At 45.5% G+C, this 15,559-nt stretch overlaps 1 protein-coding gene and 1 long non-coding RNA gene across 8 annotated transcripts in view; one reads left to right on the top strand and one right to left on the bottom strand.

The window, feature by feature from the left end:
• Positions 1-15,559, bottom strand: part of LOC138723935 (dual specificity protein phosphatase 13B-like) — a 105,596-nt gene that overhangs the window by 3,431 nt on the left and 86,606 nt on the right. For 3 of the 6 annotated variants that reach the window (XM_069863473.1, XM_069863471.1, XM_069863472.1), the window contains 2 exons: positions 12,103-12,131; positions 158-365 (listed from right to left, as the gene is read on the bottom strand). In XM_069863473.1, the coding sequence (XP_069719574.1) occupies positions 158-318 (161 nt within the window). In that variant the 5' untranslated portion in view covers positions 319-365; positions 12,103-12,131. Of the gene's footprint in view, positions 1-157; positions 366-6,668; positions 6,786-7,034; positions 7,414-7,442; positions 7,464-12,102; positions 12,132-15,559 lie in introns of those variants that run through there. The other 3 variants (XM_069863476.1, XM_069863474.1, XM_069863475.1) reach the window with 3 other exon arrangements.
• The window catches only part of LOC138723938 (uncharacterized), a 28,466-nt gene continuing 16,745 nt past the window's right edge, over positions 3,839-15,559 (top strand). For both annotated transcript variants that reach the window (XR_011337949.1, XR_011337948.1), the window contains exons 1-3: positions 3,839-3,966; positions 5,044-5,126; positions 15,207-15,335. This is a non-coding gene — a long non-coding RNA (uncharacterized lncRNA). The remainder of the gene's footprint in view (positions 3,967-5,043; positions 5,127-15,206; positions 15,336-15,559) is intronic.

Here is a 15,559-nt window from a genome sequence, read left to right on the forward strand (position 1 = left end):
CTTATGTTATCATTTTCAGAAGTCTGTGTCCCAAAAACATTCCAGCAGTTTGAAAAACTGCTCCCCAGTGCACTACACTCTCCCCGCCCACCCTCCCCCACTTCCTCCTCCTCCCAGGGACTGATAATAGCTTAACAATAGGAGGGTATGTTCTTACGCATCACCCAGGTAAATATTTGGCCAGACTTGGTCCAGGTGATTGTCAGACCCTCCTTTGAACCAACAGAGCCGCTGGAGGTCTGAGAGTGCTGGGGTTTCATAGGAAGCTTGGCTCCCTGCACTGCCAGGCGGAGAAGAGTCATCTCTGGTGTGAGGCATCTTGCTCCTCTCTTGCACGCACTCAGGCTAGATCAGAGATGTCTTTTCTGAAATGAATTAAGAGGAAATTTTCATACAGGAGTCATATTCTCTAGAAAGTGGTCCTGTTCATCACCCTCCAAATAGCATCACATTATTATAACTGGGGTGTGTGGCATAGCCTGCAGGTGCTGCTAAAAGCATCCGAAGAGCAGGGCTGATGCTGTGGTATGTCTCTCTAGGCAGGTAGTTCTTCCCCTGAGGAAGCAGCAGCATAAAATGATATGATTTAATTTCTTGGAAGGTTACAATGTTGAAAAAAGAGCATCCTGTGCCACCCAAGTGCAGCACGGGCTGGATCTCACAAGTATAGGTATTTTCTGTTACCATAGCACTGATGAGTGCATACAGGGGAGCTCCAGTGCCTTATGTTGCGGAGTTACCAACGTGTTTGTGCACACTTGATTCTCCTGGTTTAAAATTGGGATTTTTTGACAGAATGAATCATTGGACTGGCTTGTACTGACAAAGCTTCTAGCGCCAAGGTGGAAGTCCTAGGGTCTGTACACAAGACATATTCATACATGTGTATACATATATAATGTACATGTGTGTACAGTTCCCTTTCATTTAAAGGAATGTATTTAAGCACACGTATACACATGCAAATACTTACAAACAGATTTTCACATGCATATATACTATCTCTATGTATGTCTGTACGTATATAAATACACCTGGGGAGAATTTGAACCAGTTTTGCCTGTTCCTCAGGCGGATACCCCTCAACACTTAGCTCTACTGGTATGCTTGCGTCTGCTGGTCTCAGTCTCTCCTCTGGGAGCTGTTCCACTTTGACTAAATAATCTGATAGCAATTTGCCTCCAGAGAGATACTGTTTCTCTCAGCTGAGGGGCAGGATACTTAACCTGGGATGTGAGAAAAAAGAGCATCTGAATTGTGGGAAATGATAGAGCTGAAAGTTCTGGCTTTGTTGCCCTGTGAGGAATCCCATCCAGGGCTGTTTTGTTCCTTCACAAATTAGGACTATGGGCATCCATTTTGCCATGCTGTTTGCTGGTTTAGAGCCAGAAAGCTCAGGCCAGCCGGTCCAGCTTGAAGCAGAGCTCAGTTGAGAGCAAGAGTTCAAAGATACCCAAGCAGTCCCTTCTCTGAGACTTGAGGATCATTTCTCCTGCCAGGATCTCATTACCCTGAATTGCTGTTCTAGCCCCCAGAGAACACTGATGAGTTTTGTTTGGTTGCTTGTTGGGTTTAAAGCCATAATCAATGTGGGAGCCAGACTAGAACTCTTCCCAAAGTGGGAAAGAAGCTTTCATTCTAATGGCTGAACACCTAAATCCAGAGTTTGAGTTTATTTTCTCAGCAATTCTAGGGAACAAATGCAGATGGGAGCTTTGGAAGTCATCTAAGGCTGTCCCCTACCCCGCAGCAGCAGCCAGATGGATGGTGCTTCTCAAGCAACAACAGCAACTTTGTCCAGACATCCAGGTATGGTTTTTTTTTTCACAGCATAGGCTGATCATAGAATCACTAGGTTGGAAAAGACCTCTTAGATCATCGAGTCCAACCATTCCTATCTGCTACTAAACCATGTCCCTGAGCACCTTGTCTACCTGTCTTTTAAATAAATGGTGTGGGGAGTAAGCAGACAGCGAGGGGAGAATGTCTTGTTGCATATGGAAAACAAGGCAGAGATGATGCAAGGCATATTCTTGAACACAGCACTTATATTTCTGTGTCCTCAGCCTAAATTTGCTTCCTCAGCCCTTTTTTCCCTCCCCGCCCCCAAACATTAAGAGCAGGTACAGCTTTTCCTATGTTCCAATCAAAAGGACCTCTCCCCAGAGTAACTACTTAATAAGCAAAATATGAAAAGCACAATAAAAATGATGGGAGAGATGGGAAAAAATCTAACTGCTTTTACTTTTAATGATGGATGAAAAGAACTGCAGGGAAGGAGAGAGGAATAGAGGGATAAAAGACTGAATTTTTCGGGGCAGATAACATAACACCAAGAGCTTTGGTAAAGGAGCATGTTGTGCAATCCCAGCACAGATTAGCATGAAGAATAGCACAGGAAAAAATATCGTGTCTTGCCCTACAAGTTTTACTGCCTTGCAAAAGTCATGCACTGTGCTCAAGAGCTACTGCCAGCATCGTCGTGATGACCTATTTGTACTTACACCAACACAGAATATGAAGCTGAAGCAGTAAAAGGAAATCAAGAAAAAGATAATACAGGTTCTACTTCAGGAGATCCATAAGCCCACAGGCTCATTTTGAAGGAGCATGGCTGATGCTCGGTGACTTCAGATTTTTAAAGGCTAAAGTTGTGGAGGGAAGCAGATGGATGTGAAACTTTCAGTTGTGTCAGCCCCCACTGCTTTAAAGTCCTGTTGTAGCCTGTCAGCTGATTAGATTAATGGAGATGATTTGCACAGAGAGGGAAAGAGGTGATTAGCAGAGAGAATTACATTCTGAGGTCTGTCCTTCAAGACCTGACTTGGAGGAGGTTCTCTTGGCCTCCAAGAATTGAGTTGTTCTGGTGCAGGTGAAACTTAACAGGTGAAACTTCACAGGTGACTCCAGCCTTTGCAGCCAGGGAGGTGGTTTACAAGACAGTGCCCTATCACACAGCAATCCTTTTCCCAAAAATGCGTCGGCATTGCTTGCTTCCCATGACTAATGCCAGAGCGCTGAGCTCCTCGACTCAGTGTGCAGCACAGCTCCTCCCAGGCACAGCGCTCTGCTCTGCTCTGGCCTTGATATGGAATTGCTCTGCCAGGCCTTCAGGGTAATCTTGGAAATAGCTGTTCCAGGTGATTGGACTAATTAGGAAAGTAATATGAATTTTTTAATTGAAGGCCAGGGATTTTGCTGAGGGTTTCCCCCTCACCTATCCTTGTACTTGAAGATACTGCAGCGCTAGCAAAAGTGCTTCAACTGATTGCATCTCCCTAAGCTGCTCCTTCTGGGAGGCTCCCAGAAGCTGCTTTGGTTGGAAACAGGAACCCATGTAGGTGGGGAAAAAAATTCTCTGTCTTGCAAGATCACTAACATTTTCTGCAGAGATCTAGACCATGCAAGTTGGGTACAACTGCTTCTAAACTGTAGCCTGGAATTATAGAGTCGTAGAGTAATGGAATGGGTTGTATTGGAAGGGACCGTAGAGCTCATCCAGTTCCAAGCCCCCTGCCATGGGCAGGGACACCTCCCACTGGATCAGATTGCTCAAAGCCCCATCCAACCTGGCCTTGAACACCTCCAGGGTTGGGGAAGCCATGGCTTCTCTTGGCAGCCTGGGCCAGGGCCTCACCACCCTCACATGAAAACATTTCTCTCTAAGATCTCATGTCAATCTCCCCTCTTTCAGCTGAACACTGTCTGCCCCTCATCCTATCCCTGCACTCCCTGATCAAGAGCCCCTCTCCAGCCTTCCTGGAGCCCCTTCAGTACTGGAAGGTGCTCTATGGTCTCCTGAGAGCTTTCTCTTCTCCAGGGTGAACAAACTCAGCTCTCTCAGCCTGTCCTTGTACAATAGGTGCTCCAGCCCTCAGATCATCTCCACGGCCTCCTCTGGACTCACTCCAACAGATCCATGTCCTTCCTGTGCTGCGGACTCCAGAACAGAACACAGGGCTCCAGGTGAGGTCTCTTGAGCTTTGCATTTCCGTCATATTATACAGCCACTAGGATGCTACACTCTGCAAGGCTTTCTATTTTCTTTGCCTACACTGGAAACAATTGCCATTTTCTCCTGAAGATTCTTCTGGCAAAGACAGGAAAAAACTGCACAATCCCCACTGCCATGAATAGACTGAAGCATTTAACAGATTTGTGTTGCATTTGCAGATTCTAGTGGAACAAAACTTGGCAAAATCCTGAAAAAAAAGACAAACACTCCAGTAGTGAATGTTTGAAATGGTTCATTTGGTTATTTAAAAAAAAATGACCATTTCAATTTTTCTATTCAAAGTTACTTTTGTTCTGGAATTTTACTTTAGCGTTGCATAAAATCTTTTAAAATATTAAACAAAAAATGAATTGGCTCCTTCATGGTTGAGAAAAATATGATTTGTTTAACTAAAAACAAGCACAGGGTAACTGAGCAGGCAGCCGTTTATCTGCCCAGCCCTAACTTTCACTTCTGTAACAGGGGAAAAGTCTCTTGTCCTTCTGCCATGGTTGTTACCTTGTCTCCTAAAGTATCAGCTGAGCTGTAGAGAGATGAAATAACGTCTAGAGTCCCAGGAGGAGTTTGTGGCTGGGCATTACTTGGGCCTCAAGTCCTCTCTTCTCTTTTTTGCTAGCACCTTCCTAGCTGGCACCACTCTGCTCATGTTTGTGGTGGCTGCCCAGATGGGGATGGATGTCTTTCAATAACAAGGTCTTACATGAGATTATTGACAGCCTGAGGCACAGCAGGGCACAGATCTTGGCTGGGCCTGCAGTTGCTACAATAACACAAACACAAGATAACAATAACATGATACAGAAAGCTCCTGTGGCCAAATATCCTAAATTCCCTGAATCAAAACCCAACAAACGAAATGGTCCAAAATACCAAAGCATGAGATCAGAATATAAATCACATGAGAAATAAAAGAGGCCTCTTGGTGCATTTGAAATTGCTGCCTACTCTGGCTTTCTCCTCTCTCTTCCCTTTTCTCTCAGCAAGCGTCCCTGCACTCCTCTTTTACCCTCCTTGCACTTTTCTCCCAGGTAGTGCTCAACGCTACGGCTTTTTGTCCTCCTGAAGGAAAAATCCAGATGGAAAGAAGTGTAGTTTGCAGGGAAATGATCATGTAAGTGGAATTAATCTTTCAGATACCATAATGTGAAACCTGATCTTCCTTTTTGTTAAGAAGACCCAACTGGTGTCTCTACATTTTGGCCAGAATCCGATGCTAAGAGAACCCAGGAGTCTCTTGAGGTAGAGCTGAAAGCTTCGTGTGCAGAAACAGGCACATTTAAAAGCAATAGCAAAGTTAAACCAGCCAGATGGGAACCTAGCAGGCAATCGAGAGTGGAACTCTCTGTTTTCCTTGCAAGCCTACAGGGGCTTGTTTGCAGGAATTAGAATCTCTCACCAGCAGTTCACTGCAACTCTAATACCAAGTGGTATTGAAAATGAGAAGCAGGTTATGGCTGATGGTTTAAATGAGGCACCTATGGGAATTTAGAAATGAGATCCTGGACTCATCTTGGAGTACACCGTGCACATGGCAGAGCAGTATTGCTTTCTTGGCTGACTGCATCATATATTATGGCCTTTTATTTTGCCCACACTCAAACAGCAGGGAACAGTAGAAGTTCATTGCTCCTGCTCGCTGTTTAAACCCTGATCTGCCTCAGCAGAGGCAGTGCCCCTGAATAATGGGAAGCAGAATTGGTCCCTCAGCCTCATTGCGGGTACGTGTTCAAGACAGCACTGTATTAATGCCCTTGCTATTATTCTGGAGTGAAGAGAAAAGCAGAATGTACAATTAAAGCTCTGTTGGATTTGGGTTTTAAGAGAATTTACTACCTGGGAAGGATGCCAGATAGAGGGCTCTGGAAAACACAACCCTCTCTTTAACCACCCCGCCAGGGAAGAGCGGGAGCAGCCACGCAAGCCTCCCCATGGCTGCCCCCTCAGCTCCACTCCCAGATGCCCCTCACCCTGTGCTGGCAGCCGTGTTTTACTGGGTGGGAGAAAATCCAAGTCTTCACACTTCCTCACTGCTTAGCCTCCCTTCTGACACCTCTGTCCACATCCACCCTTGTACATTTGTGATGCAGCCCTCTGACTCCTCCAAATGGAGCTGGGAGGTACCAGCTGCTGCTTGTAAGGAGCCTGAGCTGGGCTGGAGAGTAAAAGGCTCCTTCCTCTCTCCTTGTGGGGCTGGAGGTACTGGTGCAGGACAGAGACAGCTTGCTGCTGCCCGTGGGAGCTGTGGACATCCAGAGATGGCTGGGACACACAAGGCTGTGTCAGGAGCAGTCAGAAGGCAGGTGAGGGTAACTAGCCACAGCCAGGGGGTTGGAGAGCCAGGAGAGCTGGCAGAGCTGAGGCAGGTCCCAGGTGAAGTGGTAAGGAAAGGAATTCATGGCCAGGGCAGAGCTGCAAGGCAGTGCAGGTGGAGATCTAGCCCGAGCGTGTCTCAGCTCAGATGGGCTCCTAAATGAGGTGGGGAGCCCCAGTGAGGCTTCTGACCACTTGCTCACACAGCTTCTTCCAGCAGCCCCATCCAGGTCATGCTGCTACGTCTGTCCTTGGACCAGGCAAGCCCCCAGGAGAAACAGAGCCCACTGATCCAGGCTCATGGCCCTGCCAGCAGGATCCAAGCTGATGGGGGGAGAATCACCTGCACCCTGCTGGTTTTGAGGGAGAGGATGTTATTGCTAGCTCATGGAAGTGCTCATGGAGAGCATTTCCTTTCCTTTGCAACATAACGGATCTGCACATATTTTCCCAAGGCCCTGTCTTTCCAAGGCGAGGGGAACATCCCTGCTGCCTCCAGTCCCTCTGCCTTCTCCAACCCACTCATTTAAAAGCCATGCAGTCCAGGAAGAGACACCTGCCCATGCAGGAAAGGAGGCTTGGAAAATGGGGGTGGCAGGTGGAAAAAGGGGGAGTCCTGTGTGCAGTGACAGGTCACAGCTGTGCCAGGTTGACAGCTTTCACATCTGCAGCAATCAGATTCAAAGGAAATTTTTAAAAAAAGTATTACCTTAGCAGCTGGCATCTCTGAGATATTCAAAGCACCATCCTCAGCAAGACAGCGCTGCCCTCCACAGGCTCCTACCATAATTTCCAGCTCGTCTGTGGATATCTGTCAAGCCTTGATGATCTTAGAGGTCTTTTCCAACCTTGATTCTATGATTCTAGGATGTAGCTTTCCCCTTTAATTCTCTCCTGGGGCACTCCTGGCCAGGGTACCACAGCTAGGAATTAAAAAAACCCCAAACTACTGCTTTTCTTGACACATCGTGACTGCACTCATCCTTCTCCCTGAATTAAAATAGCTGTAGTTTTATGTCCTGCTGCCAGCAGCCATAACTGTGCTGTGTGCCATCATCAGGAGAGCACACAGCACCGTGCAGCTAGCAGCTTCTATTAGTAGAAACTTCGCTCTAACCTTACATAACCGCAGAAATGGAGCAGAGAGGCTGTGGCGTGTGAGGAGCTCAGACCAAAAGCCTCCTCAGGCAGCCTGTGCCCTGAGGGTAAAGGAGCTCCAGACAGAGCAAGGAAAACAAAATGACCTTGGTATTGATAACAGCTCAGTGAGCGCTGTCGCAGCCAGCACTGCACCCAGATTGCACCAGTGTCACAGGCTGCTGATAGGTGTAAGGTCTGGGTAGTGCTGCCACAAACAGTGGTGAAGAGAGAGGAAAAAACATGCCTTGCAAGCTTCAGGAAAGGCAAACAAGGATGTTAATATATTGCTATTAAATAGGGTTCCAAAACACTTGCCCTTCTGCAGGCATAATGGATTTGTGTGACTCTGGATTAAAGGGCTTTTTTTTTCCTCCTTGATTTACTCCTCAAATGATTTTTCTCTGACTGCTGCTGTCAATATAAAATTGAAAATGCTGTCAAGCTTACAAGATTTCAGAATATTTGAAGACAGGAGTAAAGGGGGTTTGATATTCCTCAGTCATTCGGCAGTGGCTTCTTTGAGCTGTTTGTCTCTCACTGCACTTTTAACCCAGGCAGTGAAGTGCTGTCCTTGCCTTGCCTCGCTTGAAAGGGAACCTGTGAGAAAGGCACCTCTTCCTAAGGCTGACAAAGCTGTACAATCTCTTTGCAGTGGAATCAAGAGCAAAAAGACTTCAAAACTCAAGAGCAGAAGATCTATTTTGGTACTTAAGCTTTTTCAGGCAAATCACAGAGCTTTCAAGGGATGCTCTCAGCTTTATTGGCGCAGAGCAGGAGTGGGGTTTTTTTAGATTTTTTGATTGCTGGCTTTAAAATCATTATTTGTTTGGGCTTTTTTTTTATTATCTTTTAAGTAGAGTGGCAGTTTATACCAAAGGAATTGACCACTGATGAGATGCATGAGAACAGCTAAAAGGAGACACTAAGACCTAGAACTTGGTTTGCTTTCTCTTGCAACCTTTTGATTATGTGTCTGATGAATACTTGCTCCCAATTTCTTATCTTGAATTTGTAGTAATAAAACTGGGGTGGTTTTCCTGTTACCCCTCCCTAGTGTTAGAGTATCAAGGAAAGCAGAGTGAAAGCAACCAGGGAGCTGCCTGGTCAGGTAAAGTGGGAAGTGGCACATGCCGTCACCTCTCCAGGCTGCGATGCTGGCTCCTAGATGGCCAGGGTGACTGGGAGAGCTTGCCCTGCCATTTGCTGGCTTGTAGGAAGGAGTTTCCCCACCAGTCCCTCCTGCGTTGTCTCTGAGAGGAGCCAGCAGTGCTGCCCCACTGTGCGGAAGCTGTGCTGATGCCAGTGCTTGCAGGGCAGGAGCAAGGGTTGTTATAGGCCAGCAAGTTTTGGGAGGGTTTTTTTCACCTTTCTCTTGTTTTATGCTGTTGTTTTTCTGATGCTGTTTCCTGCTGAGGCTTGGTGTGGCCTGTAGGTCGGTGCCAAAGCTGGGAATGGATGGAGGAAGAGCCTCCAGTAGAGGAGCAATCCTCACAGGTCCCAAGAGGGAGTGTCAAGGACAGGTAGCAGCGGGGAGCAGCCTTGCTGGGGATTGTGTCTTTTGGAGGTGGTTTATAATGGTTTGGGACCAGGCTGCACATGTAACCGTTCATTTTCCCAAAGCAAACGTCCAGTACAGCCCTGGGAAAGCTGTCCTCTGCTTGAGAAAGTTGCTGTGAGCTGGAATACATTAAGGACTGTGAATTTCTCAGGTACAGTGGCAATGGGAGCCGTGCATGAGCTATAAATAGCATTAACATCCATTCTCTCTAATGCCTGGCATCCCAAGCAGTCATTTTTGCTGGTGCTAGCGAAAATAAACAAAACTTTGGCCAGCTTTTATTTGTGTTCTCTATGCAGGCTGGAATCCTGTGAGTAGTTTTTCTCACTGGCTCTGAATTTTGAGTTTGTTTTAAACAAAAATATTGATATTTTCTCCTTTGGGATGTTTTCTTTTTTAAATTATCATCTATTACTTTCATATTTTAGCAAAACTATGTGGGAGAAGCTATTGTGACAGGAGAATGAGGATTATCAGTAGTCATTTACAAAGAATCTCTGTGACTGCAGGAAAAGGAGGGGAAAAAAGCAGAAGCCATAATGTAATCTTATCTAAATCTTCCATACACTTTTAAAAAAATGGCAGTGTTCTGGTTTAGAATTAAGCAAATAATGCAAGGTGCTTTGGCATGATTTGTGGTGTTTACATGGACAGATCAGAAAGAAAGAGTTGTTGCAGTGGAAGGGAAAGCTTTCCATTCCTATTGGATAAGGTCTTCCTGTGGTTTTATATTGTCAAGGAGCTATGAAGAGCTGAGAGCAAAATGAGCAACAAGTACTGTCGTCAAAATATTTAGAGTCTCTCTTCAAAATGTTTAGGGTACACTCCTTGAAATCCTGTTATAAAATGAGCATGAGAGGGTTGTTCAGCCTGGAGAAGGGAAGGCTCCAGGGAGACCTTAGAGCAGCCTCCAGTACTGGAAGGGGCTCCAGGAAAGCTGGGGAGGGGCTCTTGATCAGGGAGGGCAGGGATAGGAGACGGGGGAACAGTTTTGAGCTGAAAAAGGGGAGATAGAGATTAGATCTCAGGGAAAAATGTTTTTCTGTGAGGGTGAGGAGGCCCTGGCCCAGGCTGCCAAGAGAAGACCCCCACCCCTGGAGGTGTCCAAGGCCAGATTGGATGGGGCTTTGAGTGACCTGATCCAGTGGGAGGTGTCCCTGCCCATGGCAGGGGGCTTGGAACTGGATGGGCTTTAAGGTCCCTTCCAACCCAACCCATCCCATGATCCTATGATGGTTTTATTCAACTCTCCTTTGCTGTTCCAAACATTAGAGAACCAAGAGGATTACGGAGCAGACATTTTGTCCTGTGATAACCACCAAGTCACTCCTCCTACATCAACTAGGAGAGCTGGAAGAATTAGGTAAGCATTCGAATAAGCAAGAAGGACTAGATTTTCTTCCAGTTACAGCGGCTGATGTGATTATGCACTGCCTGTACTGACAGCCCTTTCCTGAGCAGTGTTGCTGGGCTGGTCTGTTCCTGAGACACTGTGGTTTTTCATATTGCCAGAAGATGGCAGAAGAAAGCAATCTTGAATGATTTCAAAATCCACTGTATCCTCCTAATGGGCTCTTAGAGGGAGCTGTTACTGATGTACAAGAAACTGTGCTGGTTGGATGGATGAAAAATGTGAAATGTCCTGGATTAGTTAAATTGGTATTGACCTGGGTGCATACATCGAATAATCTACACTGTATCCTTACCCATGCAGGCTTTCTATATAAGAAAAGCCTATAACAGGGCTCATTTTTCCTACACACAGCGCAATTTAGCCTGGTTTAGCTCCACCAGCAAAATTTGCTGTACAAACCAGGCCAGAACATAATGGAATCACCCAAAGTAAAAAGCAAGGTGATTCTTTTAGTCTCTTATTCCCTTCCCATCCCTGGAGGCGTTCAAGGCCAGGTTGGATGAGGCTTTGAGCACCCTGTTCAGGAATTGAAAAGCTCTGGGTGGAAAGGATTTTGCAGTTTTCTGTTTGTGTTCTACTGAATGAGGTGTATATACCTGAGAAGGAAAAAACATGCTTGCAGGTGAGCTCAGAAGGGATGCAGCTCCTGCACAGCTGAGACAATTGCAGTTGTGGTACTGGGTCAGGTCTTGGGAGGTCTACACTGAACCCTGCTCTTCTGTCACCAAAAGATTGAATCTGGTCTGCAATGCAGGAGCTCAGAGCTGGGTCAGCTCAGTTGGGCCCAGTGCTCTATTTCTGAGACTGTCAGATGTAAGAAGATGGTTACTGGTTTGCTGACTGTTCAAACAAAGAATGTGCCACAGAGCTGAAATGCTTTCTTATCCTGACTTACTAAATGCCTGTCCCACTTTCTTCATCTGTAGTGACAGTAGAGTGTGGTAGAGTCTGCTGCTCACACCTGTCCCATTTTCTGCTCTCCTGGGGCCATAAACAATTGTGATTACCAAGTAATTCCATCTTATCCCTCTGTTAGCTTAAGCTAATTCATCCTGTTGATGAATTAAAAATCAGGTGCTGACAGGCAAGACCTCTACGGTTAAAAATTCAAACTCCTTCTGCTAGCAGAGATCCTGACGTGGTGGTGGGGCTCTCTTTGCACACACACAGCCTCCCTTCTGGCTGGTTACATCTCCATGCGGGATGCTGCATTCTGACAGCTACACGTGCTGTCCCAGCAGGATCTGTCAGCACCAACCAGCCCCACTTGCAGAGCTCTTCTTTTGGCACGGGAATAAAGACAAAATCCTGGCCAAAGAGGGAGTCATGAGAACAGAGCTAAGGCTGTGCCTTTCTAAATGTTTGTCTTCAGTCTGCATTTGATGGCTGGATAATAAGGTGACTAGTCTCTTAGAGAAACCTAAGGCTGGTTAAACACAGGACAACAGTCGTTTTCCTGAGCAGTAGGGAAGAGGATGTGCAGGAATTCACCATTCCCCACTCGCAGCCTCTGTAGCTGAGGCTTCCACACAGTGTCTCTTCCCAAGCCCCTCAGATCCCATCTTTAATTGTGGCCAATTAAGCTGGGCCGCTTTTTTATTTCTAAAAGGAACGGCTTTCCCTTTGTACCGTTTGCATTTTGTCATGCTGCTTTGGTTCACTCACCATTTTCCTGAGGTTGTTAAGGAAGCAGCCTGTGAAAACAAAAATGGAAAATCAAAAAATCATCCAAGACTTTATATATGTGTCTGTATATGTATATATATGGGGGAGAGATTTTTCAAAGGCAGAAAAGGGGAGTGTATCAGGTCATGCACGTAAGTACTATTTATGCCCTTGAAAGTCTTTCGCTTACAGTGCTTAATTGGTTTGTGCAAATCCATTGCCAGGAGAGGTAATTGGCCATTTTTATGGAAGGATCAGTAACAAAAACACTCCAGGCTATTGTTTGAGAAATTAAAAAAGAATTAGGAATTATGGAAAGAATATGTTTGAGGGCATCAACCAGCCTCTCCTGGAACGATGCAAATTCACTCAGTGAACACAACAGCAGACACAATGAAATGAGTTGTATATGAAGAACTGAGATCTCCAATGTGATATTATGCAGAAGGTAAAGAGTCTGCAGTAGATAAGTAACAGCTCAATGTGTTACCAAGGGTGCACTTTGATTTTGATGAATGTTAAAAGAACCTTTAGCCTTGAAAATAAAGAGGATAATTTCTCTCTAGGCAATGGCTGCTCATGAAAGTCATAAAATAAGAGCACTGGAGCCCTAATTTTATAGTGCTTTTTAAATGATTTTCAAATGGTCCAGCTGCTTTGTGCCACAATAACACAAGTCAGAGATATTTACGCTGGCGATAACAAGCAGGCACCAGCCTGCCTGCACTGCACTCCGCAGGCAGCCTGCGTGAGGTGGAACACACAGAGAAAGCTGGTACTTGCCAATATGGATTGATCGCGAATACACTGTGGGTAGAGCGATCCTGGGAAGCTGCTGTTTCCAACAGGCAACCTGATTGTTTTTCTTGTCTGTGTCCTGCCTGTGAAGCACAGGATGTACACGGACAGCTATTCTGGTGTTATTTTGACGCTTAAGAGCCTGCCAGCTCTGTTTGCCTCTCAGGCCATACTGTCCTTGTCAGGCTACTCTTTTCAGAAACAGGAGAGTGAATTCAGCCCTGGATTGCACCGCTAGGTTTTGGTGGGAGTTTTCCTATGAGTTAGTTTGGCCCCAGTGTTGGTGTCCCGATGTTGCATTGTGTTATCTTGTACGGAAATGCACACGTGTGTCAAATGAGCTCTGGGCAAATGCTAGGTGGTTCTGCTGAGATGCTGGAACTGCCACCAGCAGCTTTGCCCAGGGATTTTACCTCTAGGTGTATCTAGGACTTCAGTCTAAAACTATAGTTTGTTTTCCAGGACCTGCTCTAAGATAAGAACTACCCCAGGGTGGTTGAGCTTGGCTTGCCAATTTAGGTAGTAATTTCAAAAGGCTAGTGAGTATTTTACAGAACCATAGAATGGTTTCAGTTGGAAGGAACCGTGAAGGTTGTCCAGTCCAACCCTTCCTGCAATAAGCAGGGACATCTTCACCTTGATCAGGTTGCTCAAAGCCCCGTCTAACTTGGCCTTGAACACCTCCAGGGGTGGGGCTTCTACCACCTCTCTGGGCAACCTGGGCCAGTGCTTTACCACCCTCAGCATAAAAAATGTCTTCCTAATACCTGGTCTAAACTTCTCTTTTAGTTTAAAACCATTCCCCCTTGTCCTATTGCTACAAGCCCTGCTAAAAAGTTTTTCCCTATCTTTCTTATAAGCCTCCTTTAAGTATCGAAAGGCCACAACAGGGTCTCCTTAGAGTCTTCTCTTCTCCAAGCTGAACAACCCCAACTCTCTCAGCCTGTCTTCAAAGGGTATGTGTTCCAGGCCTTTGATTGTTTTTGTGTCCTCCTCTGGACCTGCTCCAACAAACCCCTTTCCTTTGTGAGACACTGACAGGAGATGGGGCGCTAGGAGAAAACTTTCTTCTGAGCAAGCAGAGGAAGGTTGAAAGACAAGTTCTTTTGTGAAATATTCCTGTAAAGTTAAAGCACTTGGCTCTTTCTGTATTTATTAGTGCGAGGGACACAGCAGTGGTTGTGGAAAAAGAATTTTGGTGGGAATGGGGAATTCTGAGCCTGATAAGAAACATAATTTATGGCTGGAAATGTATGACATTTCCTGTAAATCTTCAGTCCATAAAACTAAGATTGAGCTGGGCAGAGAGCATGGTGGGAGGAAGGTCCCTCTGGGAAGTCCCCAGCCATGGAGCATCTCTTGTCACCAGGGTGGGAAAATTCCATCCCCCATCTGCGTGACTTCTTGTACATATTGGACTACATTTTTATCTTTTCATTTGCTGATCCAAATGCAGCAAAACAGATTAGTTTCTTTTTATGTCCAGGGATACAAGATTCAGAAACCTTCTATGCCCTGAACAGAGAGGAAAGATAGATTTGATGCCAGAGCTTTAGGTCATGTTCCTTTCATCGTTATCTCATCTTCGGATTGTCTGTCTGACGTTTACCCCTGTTGCTTTGATCTTTTTTTATTTCATAAGAGTTTAGAGTTTACATAGTTGTATATTGTATCTCAGTTCAATATGTAAATCCTGCAGCTTGATGAAATTGCTGCCTACTGGGTGACTTTTTGGATAGCATTGCCTAGAGGGAAGTGACAGGCAATCATAAGGTAAGCTAGCACAAAGGAAGCAGGTCTGCTTTTTCTAAGAATATAGCGAACAAAGCTTTTCTTTTCAAAACAGAAATGAATACATGTAGCAATGTTCCATGCTGCATGGAATACCGCCATGGTCACAGATTGCATGAGTTCGTATTTCTGCCTCACTCACATCTCATCTCATTTTTGAGAGATACAATTTGCAGCAGAGAAGATAAAGTAGCCTCCAGGGCATTACATTCATCCCTTTCATCAATCAAGAACCACTTTTTGTTACTAAAGATCCGAGTCCAGGAAGACAGAAAAACATGTGGCATGAGGCTTTGTAAGTGGCCAACTGGCATGTCTCTGCGACAGCTCTTTACAGCTTTTGGCTGTTTCTCAAACCAGAAAGTTACAATTTTTGTGTTGTGTATTCTGATAAATCAATATCAAAAACTTAAAAATCAGTGGTTTCTGACTGAGAACTCAGAACTTTCTCCCCACTCACCAAGATACACCATCATTCCCTTTTATAATTGCTTTTTGTTCCTCTCCTGCTACAGAAGTTGCATTCTGATGGTTACCATCAGACCACGTGTGATCTTTGCCACTGATTTGGACATAGCTTTGTTGGTTAGTCCTAATCTTTCAAGATCCTGCTGTCCTCCCACATGCCAATGGAGACAATGTTGGTAAGTAGATAACTAGGCTTACCCGAGTGGCTGAGTGAGGTTCAGTTAATGCTGCTAAAGTAACCTGTGATTGCTGAATCAAAGTGCTGCATTAGAGGGACTCGCCACTAGAGGCGATACGGAAATGTGCGCTGTGGTAAAAGTGAACCGAGCCCTCTGTATGTATTCCATAATAATGTATTTCCTGGCCACAGACAGTTTGGTTTCTTTTGCTTTCCCATGCA

Source organism: Phaenicophaeus curvirostris, chromosome 9 (genome assembly GCF_032191515.1).
Source record: "Phaenicophaeus curvirostris isolate KB17595 chromosome 9, BPBGC_Pcur_1.0, whole genome shotgun sequence".
NCBI classification, from domain to species: Eukaryota; Metazoa; Chordata; class Aves; order Cuculiformes; family Cuculidae; genus Phaenicophaeus; species Phaenicophaeus curvirostris.